Consider the following 9,974-nt stretch of genomic DNA (forward strand, 5'->3'; position numbering starts at 1 on the left):
AAGATAACCTGGATGTTGGGCTGGGCAGTGTTATGCAGGGATAGCCTGGATATTGAGCTGAGTGGTGTTATGGAGGGATAACCTGGATGATGTTATGGAAGGATAGCCTGGATGTTGGGCTGGGTGGTGTTGTGGAGGGATAACCTGGATGATGCTATGGAAGGATAGCCTGGATGTTGGGCTGGGTGGTGTTACTGGGGTGAGGAGCTCGGGATCGCAGCATTTTCCCCACTGGGGCCAGTGGGAACCAGTACAATTCATTAATGAAGTTCTGATGGCTCCTCAGCCCGATCCATGTGCGATCCCAGAGAGGATCCTGTATGTTCCTGGGAGTCTTTGAAGGGCCGCTCCCACCTCCCACATCCTCCAGAGGGCTGGACTTCGAGCAGGTCCTCGGTCCCTTTGATGTCCCTCTGTGCTGGGCTGCTCCGCATGCCTGAGTCCTGAGCTCACAGAGCTGCCGCTGCCTTCCCGTTCCAGCAGCTCCCTTGGGACGTTCCTGCCCTTCCCAAGGACCCAGCACCCAGCAGCTCTCCCCTGCTTTAGGGATAAGCAGCATTAGTTCTCCAAATTTCCACACATTCCTGCTCCAGCACAAGGTCCTAGAGATGCTTGTGGTGCATCTCATTTGTGGAGAGCATCCACAGATATCCCAGTTTTGCTGTTGAAGAGGCTTTGAGAGGCCAGCACTTCTTTGACTTGTAAAATGCAGAGTTTTCCTGCGTTGCAGAATGAAACTCAGCTCATTTACATCCATACAATGTCCAATAACAGGCAAAGCTTCCTGAAAAACCGGGGCTGGCCTCTGCCCTGGGCTGTTTGCACGGCATTGACTCACTTGGGAATTGTCTCCTTGGCTGAGGCTGGGGTTGACCTTCAGGTTACAGCAGTGGGAGGGTGACTTTCCTCACTGCTCCATCCCAGACCTTTCCAAGCAAGGTGCCAATGTTTTTCCATCCTGGAATGACTCTAGCTGCCCCTTTTGGTTAAAAATAACCCAATTTAACCCCAGCACCTTGTGGCATCCCTGGTGATATCACCCAGCTGGGATTCACCAGCTCGGGTACAAATGTTTTATTGTGGTGCCAGGCTTAGGAGAAAAACTTTCTGCACTGCCAGGGAATTATTTAGGCTGGAAGCCTGCTGGTGTGGGTTAATGAATTGCACACATGGAACGAGCCAGGAAAACTGGAATTCAGGAACAAGGAGTAACCAAATGTGACCTTCACTGGCATCTTGTCCTCACGGAGACCTTGGTACAGCTCTGGCTATACGTTACCTTGCATTAAGTGCTTCTGCAGAGCTTTATTCCCATTTTTCCCTCATCTCCACGAGGCTGAGGGCAGCAGAACACTCTGTCCCTGGGGAAGGGCTCAGGGACGCCATGGCCATCTCTGCATCAGGCCAGGGGCTGCTTTCTGCTGGGCTCTTCCCTCCGCACCTGGAACCCATCACGATGGAATTGCTTCCCTCAGCTGTAGCATCCTAAAATAGCTGCTCTGGTTTCTTTTAAAAATAGTCTGTTCTGGGTGTCATTCCCTGCTAAAATTGTGTCTCTGAGTCCTGCTGGGACAGGGCAGGGGACAGGGGCCAGGTGGGAGCATCGGCTGTTTCGGAGAGGTGGCCACATGTGAGCCGTGCCCTTGAGCTGCCCTGCTCCTGGAGCCAGGCTCAGAGCCGTGAGGCTGGGCTGGGCATTCCAGGATTAACTGGAAAGGGCGGCTGTGGAGGTGGAGCAATGTGCTGGGTGCTGGTGGCCACCGTGGGAAGGAGGATGCTCAGAGTCAGCTGGGCTTCAGAGGCTTTAGCTGTTCCTGGGATGCAGCTCAGCACCTCACACATCAGCAGGGTGGTGACACAGACACAGCACCTCTGGCTCCAGGGCCAGGCAGGGATTGGGCTTTTGCAGCAGATCGTGGCCGATTTCCCAACACAAATTCAAAGCAATCGAATCCTTTGGTAGTTGCTCTTGCCAACAAGGTTCCTGCATTGAGGCTGCTCCTGCTCTAAGCGGGTTAAGAAACATAAAATCCCAGAATGGTTTGGGTTGGAAGGGACCTTAAAGTTCATCCTATTCCACCCCCTGCCATGGGCAGGCACGCCTTCCACTGGATCAGGTTGCTCCAAGTCCCATCCAGCCTGGCCTTGGATGCTTCCAGGGATGGAGCAGCCACAGCTTCTCAGGGATGTGGTGGCTGGGGGCCACAGGAGCAGCAGTAGGTTGAGAGGTGAGCTCAGGAAAGCCCTCAGGATCCACAGAATCATCTGAGCACAGCAAATCCCCACGGCACCAAGGCCAGGAGGTCACCTGGTCCTTGTGCAGGTCATCCTCAGGAGGCCCCTCACCCCTGTAGAGCCCTTTGAACCTCAAACAGGCCACACAAAAAGGTTTTCCACGATTTTTAGAGCAGAACTGTATCCTGCAGACTCGAGGAATGACTTCATTCACAGCCAGAGCGTTCAGGGCTTCCCTCTCAAACCTGGGGTTCAGTGAGTGCTGCCACTTGTGAGCACCCCACACATCTGCACGAGCCACTCTGGGTGCCTTGGAATTGTCTCCCTTCTCCCTCCCTCCTCTGGGAGAGACGTTAGGAGGTATTTGGAGGTAATTATTGCTTTTATTCGGCGCTAAAGCAATAATTTGGAGGGATAGCTGGAAAACCAGCAATTTCCTGCCAGTGAGTGACAGATGTTTTGCTGTGTTTGAGATGTGCTTTCAGGCTCCTACTAATTACCATGACATAAATTGGCAGGAGTTTTCTTCCCAGGCTCCCAGTTCTAATTTTGCCTTTTTTTCTTTTTTTCTTTTTTTTTTTTTTTCCCTGTTATTTTCATTTTTTCAGAGAGGTGGAGTCTCCACATTGTGACACTTGAGGAAGACACGATGCAGAGTTGGGGGCTTGTGCTCAAACGTGGTTTTCCTAACTTCTCCTCCCTCCCTGCCAGGTTCCTACCCCTCTCCCAAGGCTGGGGCCACGCTGGTGGTCTACAAGGACTTGCTGGTGCTTTTTGGGGGGTGGACCCGGCCGAGCCCTTACCCCCTGCACCAGCCCGAGAGGTTCTTCGATGAGATCCACACGTACTCCCCCTCCAAAAACTGGTAAGAGCAGGCTTTGATCCCGGAGAAATGGCTCTGGAATGCAGCTGGAGGAATGCCTGGGAAGCTGTGCGTGGTCCCGGTTTCCCAGGTGTGTCTCTAATGCTCTTTCTGAAACAAAAAAAAAAAGCCACACAAGCACAGCAGAGCTGAGGACAGGGTGCTGCCAAGCAGCTCGTGGGTGCTGTTGCTTCCATATAGTTCTGGACTTGTACCTAAATATTCCAGGCTGCCTGAGCATCCCCATCCAGATGGGAAACCTGGGTGTTTTAAATGCCTTATCACTTTGGCTGGGAGCACTGAGGTGTTTCTGAGATAAGCTTGAAGTGCTGGAGGTCTTGTTTTTAGTGATGATCCAAAATTCAGCTCCCTCAGGGAGATGTGATAAATCAGATTTCTCCATCATTTCAACCTCTGCCTTTACAGCTCCAGGACTGGAGCATCCAGCAGTGTCCATGGAGCTGGCAGGAATTTTCCTTTTCCCTTTAAACACCATTTGGCTGATTTTAGACCCAGCTTTTTCACTGATGGTGTGTGTGAGAAGGAGAATGCTGTATCAAAGAGACAGTTCCTGCTCCTCTTGCACTGAAAACTTTTCATCCTCCAAAGTATCAATTATCCAGTGCACTTTGGGCAGTGTTGTTACAACTCTGTAATTAAGATTTCCAATTCTCTTGGAAAGAATTTGAGGCAAACTTAATTGGAAGGGGAGCTGTTCCTAACTTGGCCATTAGACTTGGTCATGCCTTAAAAATGTTTAGCACATTGGGATTTCTAATTAGTTTCGTTGCTATTTGGATATTTGGAGGTTTTCCCTGTGGTTTTCCCCCTTGACATGTTCTTGAGGAATTTGCAGGCCACTGGGATTTTTTGTTTGGCCTTTCATCCAACATTTTCCTTCTCTGGGGCATGTGTTCCTGCCTCTCTTCCCAGGTGGAACTGCATCATGACCACCCATGGCCCCCCTCCCATGGCAGGACACTCCTCCTGTGTCATCGAAGACAAAATGATCGTTTTTGGGGGCTCCCTTGGATCCCGACAGATGTAAGTTTGGGGTCAGAGTGTCTGACAAGCACCCCTCTGAGCCACGAGGGGCTTGGGATGGTCTTGGGGTCCCCCATGATGAATTTTTTGGAGGATTTTGGGGTCTGCCTGCTGCCTTAGCACACCCTTCGCCTCTTGCAGCAAATCCCAAAGCTCTAGCCTGCAAAAATCCAAATTTTTGCCATAAAACCCAGCCCTGAGCCTGAGTTCCATGTCCCTGGTTGTATCCTCAGCCCATGTTGTCTCATCCCTGCAGGAGCAACGACGTCTGGGTGCTGGATCTGGAGCAGTGGGCTTGGTCCAAGCCCAGCATCTCGGGGCCCAGCCCTCACCCTCGTGGGGGCCAGTCCCAGGTGAGCTCAGCCAGAGGGAGGCCAGGCACAGCCTCACTCCCAGCTGCAGACAGCTCTGCACAGGTTCATTCATTCCCAAGTTATCTGTGGAGCCCTTGCCCGCCAGGCCCTCTCCCCCAGTGACTCAGAGCCCTAATGAACCCATCCCTGCTTTCCCCCACTCATGCCCCGTGGCACCTCAGATCAGTGGAGAGGCAGCACAGCCGGGTTTGGCTCCGGGCCCTTGTGACTGCTCCTCTCTCCCAATCCTGGGATTGACTCGGGATCGCTCCCGCTCCAAGCACGGCTCCGGCAGCCCCTGCCCAGGGCAGGGAGCTCATGGCTGTCACCTGGCCTGAGGCAGCTGTCCCCATGTGGGATGGTCAGTGATTCCCAGAGTGTGGCTGGTCCCACAGGGCACCCAGCAGGGCTCGGCTGGCTCGTGCTGGAGCGTGCCTTTCCATGCCTTGGGAAAGGAGCCCGCGGGGATCCCTCGCCCAGCAGCAGCACTGCTCAGACACTGCTGCCAGCACCTGCCCTCCCAAATAATTCTTCCCCCTTGCCTTTTTTTGCAGAGGAGTGTCAGGGCTTTGGTGCTTTGGGAAGGATGATTGTTCTCCTTGGAGAGAGGAACTGGTTTGGGACAAGGGGTTGGATGAGCCCTGCATCCCGCTCTGTCCCAGGCCCAGCAAAACCAGCTCCACTCCTCATCCCGGGGCACTCAGAACCCAGCAACACCCATGCAGCGAGAACCTGCCTCTGTCTGCCCTTGGAGGCCAGGCCAAAAATCCTTCCCAGGCTGAAACTCTCTTCTGTCCCCTCCAGATCGTGATAGACAACGAGACCATTTTAATCCTTGGAGGCTGTGGGGGTCCCAATGCAGTGAGTACCTGAGGGAGCAGGGACATCACCATCCCCCTGGCACCTGGGGGCTGGATTTGGGATGGGGGGGACTCTGCACGTTGGTGGCATTTCATTCTTCAAATCTGGGCACCCACCTGGTAGATTTTCCAGAGAAGCTGTTTAGCTGTTGCTGGAGCTGCTTTAATTAATACAAATCACCCCAGGAGCTCTCTGAGCAGCTCCCTGGGTTCACTGAAGCTCGTCAGGATGAGCCCTGAGTTTGTACTGGGATAGCAGATGGCAATGAAGGGATTTATCCATGGCCATAGTGGGGTGTAGTCACTCATGGGGGATCAGCTCCTGCTCTGGGTCAGCATCCTCTGTCTGCAGCAGCAAAGCACTGCTCCCACCATGGCCCTGATGAGCTGAGCCCAGAAGTAAACTGGGCTGAATCTCAGCCTGGGCTCCTAAAACTCAGCCTGGGCTCTTGAATCTCAGCTGGGCTCCTGAATGCCAGCCCGGACTCCTGAATGTGACCCTTCCCTCCCCAGCTGTTCAAAGACGCCTGGTTGCTGCACATGCAGGCCAACCCCTGGACGTGGCAGCCGCTCAAGGTGGAGAACGAGGACCACGGAGCCCCGGAGCTGTGGTGCCATCCCGCCTGCAGGGTATGGACACAGCGGGGTCCCTGCTCCCTCACACACATCCCTCCCTCTTTATTCCCTGCCCAAAATGCTCTGTAACCGCTTCTCCCCAGCACCAAGGCTCCTCCTGATGCCTGTTCCCTGCTCTCCCACAGGTGGGACAGTGTGTCGTGGTCTTCAGCCAAGCTCCCAGCGGCAGAGCCCCGCTGAGCCCCAGCCTCAACTCCCGCCCGTCTCCCATCAGCGCCACGCCGCCCGCCCTGGTGCCCGAGACGCGGGAATTCCGCTCCCAGTCCCCCGTCAGGAACACGGACGAGGCTCCCTGCGTCAACGGCCGCTGGGGCACCCTGCGGCCCCGCAGGCAGACGCCGTCAGGCTCACGGGAGGGCAGCCTGTCCCCAGCCAGAGGGGACAGTTCCCCGGTGCTCAACGGCGGCACCGTGTCGCCCGGAGCGGCGCCGGCCGGCGGGGCCTCCCTGGACAGCCCCGTGCAGGCCCTGTCCCCCAGCACCCCCTCGGCCGCTGAGGGATTCGACCTCAAGGTGGGGCTGGCCCTGGCGCCGCGCCGGGGCTCGCTGCCGGAGCAGAGGGATCTGCGCCTGGCCTCCGTGGAGCTGGGCTGGGAGCAGAAGCCCACGTCCCTCCTGTGCCAGCTGGACGGCGCGGAGGGCAGGACAGCGGGCACGCGGAACCCCCCGGAGCACACCAACGGCATCCACACCCCGCCCCACGCCGCCCTGCCCGGGGCCGTGTCCCCCGGCGCGCTCCGCCGCAGCCTCGAGGCCGTCAAAGCCCTCTCCTCCAAAGCCGCCTCGGCCTCGGCCGCGCTGAGCCCTCCCCTGGCCTCGTCCCCGGGGTCCCCGGGTGCCGAGCCGGGCTCCACGCGGCCGAGTGGCACCCAGGGCGAGGGGCACTCGCTGCCCCCCATCGCCCGGCGCCTCGGGCACCACCCGCCGCAGTCGCTGAACGTGGGCAAGCCGCTGTACCAGAGCATGAACTGCAAACCCATGCAGATGTACGTGCTGGACATTAAGGACACCAAGGAGCAGGGACGAGTCAAGTGGAAAGTGTTCAACAGCAGCTCCGTGGTGGGGCCGCCCGAGACCAGTTTACACACGGTGGTGCAAGGCCGAGGGGAGCTGATCATATTCGGTGGCCTGATGGACAAGAAACAAAACGTCAAATATTACCCCAAAACAAATGCCTTGTACTTTGTGCGAGCAAAGAGATAATGCGGCCCCCGCCCGCCGCCCGTCCCTCCATCCCTGCGGCTCTTCCTCCTCCTTCCCCAGCCCCTTCCCGACACGCAGGCGTTCAAACTGTGAATTAGGGAGCAGGAAACCAATAAAAGTCCAAGCAAACCCTCCAGCGCTGCCCCGGCAGTTCCCAGTAAGACCCCAGGCGAGCAAGTCGTGTTTACAGGCGGGGAAGGACCCGAGGATCTGAGGATTCGGGGTGAGCAGCCAGGGAATTCTGCCAGCCAGGATCCTCCTGGGTTCATTCTCCAAGTGTTTGCGAGTCTCAGTCTCTCCGAAAATCCTCGTGGGTTGTGAGTAGAAGTGGTTTTATAGGAATAACCCAAATTGCAGCGGGCAGGAGGCTGTTAGCTTGATTAATTCCATGCTTGACTCCGTCAGGAAAACAGCAATATCCCTCTGGGAATCTCCCAGCGCTGCCAACCTTTGCTCGACACAAACACGATGCCTTTTTATTTTGCCTCTCACCTGCCACTCTCGTCCCTGTCCTCCAGGCAGGACCAAAAGAAGGAGGAAAGGACATTTTTTTGTGTCAAAATGCCAAAAATCTTGATTGTTAGCATCCCACCTCTCCCTACCCTGCTGGATCAGGCTTCGGGATCAGCCCTGATCCCCTCTGACTAGCAAAAGTACTCTGAAAATCCCATTATTCCCCCAAAACTGAGATATTTGGCTGCCAGTTCCCTTCTGGACTTAAAGATTTCATTTCATTCAACGGCCCAATCCCGTTCAAGGCCGAAGCAGCCCCTTGGAGCCCGGGAGCAGGGTGGGTTTTCCAGGGAAAAGGACAGATAGTGGTAAATGTGAGGGCAGCCTCGATGCAGTAACTTCACCTCATCTTTGCACGTGCCTCCTTCCGCAAAGATTAAATCCAAATCCGAAGGGATTGAACCTGAGCGTCCTTCTGGGACAACCCCCTCCTTCCCTGTCCCCTCCATGGGGGGGAAACGGGGCGGATTCTGCCAGGTTTTGGTCAACCACCTCCAGCACCCTAAAACCAGGGAGCCCTTCCCAAGCCGGCAGCGCCATGACGTGGTCCCCTCTTCCCTGAATTTTTGCTCTCCATTCCCACTGAGCTTTTTGCCGGTCGGAGCCTTAAATCCCATCCCAGCCGCGTGGGGATGGGGAGGGATTTGCTTCACCCGCGGCGTTTCCACCTCTGTAAATAAATCCCTCGTCGAATCCCACCTGTCCCGTTCATCCCAGAATTATTTGGTTTGTCCTAAGGGAAAGCAAAATGCAATTCTTTCCTCCCAAAAAATCCCCAGACCTCAGGAGCACCTCGGGTGAGCTGTGGAATTTTCCTTCTCCACACGTGGCCGCGGGGAAGGCAGTCGAGGCTTCGGCATCGATCCCCACGTCCCCCTTGCATGTTTTCTGTCATCCGTCCCCAAAGAAGAGTCAAAGCCGGGGATGGATGGCGCCTTGATGTCCTTCTCCCTGCGGAGCATCCCTCCAGGGCTGCTCTCCCAGTTTACATCCTGCCCCGCTCTCGGGGTGATTCCCCGCCGGGAGACGCATGTTCTGTGCCCTTCAGAGAGATTCATCCCAAATTTGGGTCCCTGTCCCCGAATCCGGCGGGAGCTGCTGGTGCTGTGAGCGAGGTGTCCCCCCCCGCGACTCAGGTGTCCCCCCCGCCACTCCCGGGCCGAGCGCAGGAATGGGAAGCGATTCCGGTGATATTTAAAATCTTGTGTACACTTTGGGGGGGTTCATGGGGGTCCCTCCCCCCCCTTCCCGACGAATTTTTAGTGGTTTAACAAATAAAAAGGAAAAGAAACGGATGGTTGGTGCTTTTGGGGAGGGGAAGGGTGGGAGTGACCTGGAGGGGAAGTTCCTGCTGCGCTGCCACAAGTTTGGGGATGAAAGGGGGGATTTGGGATCTTTTTGGGTAAGAGAAGGGAAATACTTGTGCAAGGGGATGTTGGAACAGTAGAGGGAGGCAAAGGGGATAGAGGGAACTGGGGACACTGAAGCCTCTTGGAGCCACAAATTGGGGATGGGGACCCCAAAGCCTGTTGGGGTTGGAAACTGGGGCTCCCAAAGCCTGTTGGAGCTGGGAATTCAGGGATCCCAAACCCTGTTTTGAGATGGGGACCCCAAAACCTTCCAGGGCTGGGAACTGGGGATGGGGAACCCAGGTCCTGCCTGTGCTGGAAATTGTGGACCCCAGGTCCTGCCAGGGTTGGGAATTAGGGACGGGGACCCAAAGGCTCTCAGCACTGGGAACTGGGCACACCAAATCCTGTTAGGGATGGAAATTCGGAATGGGGATCCCAAAGACTGCTGGAGATGGTAACTGGGGATGCCAAAGCCTCCCAGAGCTGGGAATTGGGAACCTCAAAACCTGTTGTTGGGGCTGGAAATTTGGGATAGGGGCCCCAAAGCCAGTTGAGGCTGAAAATTTGTGATTTGAGGACTCCAAATCCTGCCAGTGCTGGGAACTGGGGATCCCACAGCCTGCTGGAGATGGGAATTGGGGGTGGGGATCTTAGGGCCTGCTGCGGCTGGCAACTGGGACTCCAAGTCCTGCCAGTGTGGGAGATGCTGGACCCCAAAGCATTCCAGTGTCAGTGATGGATGAGTGAGGGCTCCAAAACTTGGGAAAACTGGCCGTTGGGAACGCCAGATCCCGCCAGTGCTGGAAACTGGGGATGGAGACCCCCAGATCATTCCAGTGTCAGTAATTTGGGATGGGGACCCCCCAAAATCCGCAGGGTCACTGCACGTGTCCCCACAGGTCACCGCGCACGCGCAG

The 9,974-nt window shown here is 56.1% G+C and overlaps 1 protein-coding gene across 3 annotated transcripts in view; it reads left to right on the top strand.

The window, feature by feature from the left end:
• Positions 1 to 8,996, top strand: part of FBXO42 (F-box protein 42) — a 45,219-nt gene extending 36,223 nt beyond the window's left edge. For all 3 annotated transcript variants that reach the window (XM_053997553.1, XM_053997554.1, XM_053997555.1), the window contains exons 5-10: positions 2,947 to 3,100; positions 4,031 to 4,141; positions 4,398 to 4,494; positions 5,299 to 5,355; positions 5,868 to 5,984; positions 6,116 to 8,996. In XM_053997553.1, the coding sequence (XP_053853528.1) occupies positions 2,947 to 3,100; positions 4,031 to 4,141; positions 4,398 to 4,494; positions 5,299 to 5,355; positions 5,868 to 5,984; positions 6,116 to 7,192 (1,613 nt within the window). In that variant the 3' untranslated portion in view covers positions 7,193 to 8,996. The remainder of the gene's footprint in view (positions 1 to 2,946; positions 3,101 to 4,030; positions 4,142 to 4,397; positions 4,495 to 5,298; positions 5,356 to 5,867; positions 5,985 to 6,115) is intronic.
• Positions 8,997 to 9,974: the final 978 nt, after the last annotated feature.

Source organism: Vidua macroura, chromosome 23, assembly GCF_024509145.1.
Source record: "Vidua macroura isolate BioBank_ID:100142 chromosome 23, ASM2450914v1, whole genome shotgun sequence".
NCBI lineage: Eukaryota > Metazoa > Chordata > Aves > Passeriformes > Viduidae > Vidua > Vidua macroura.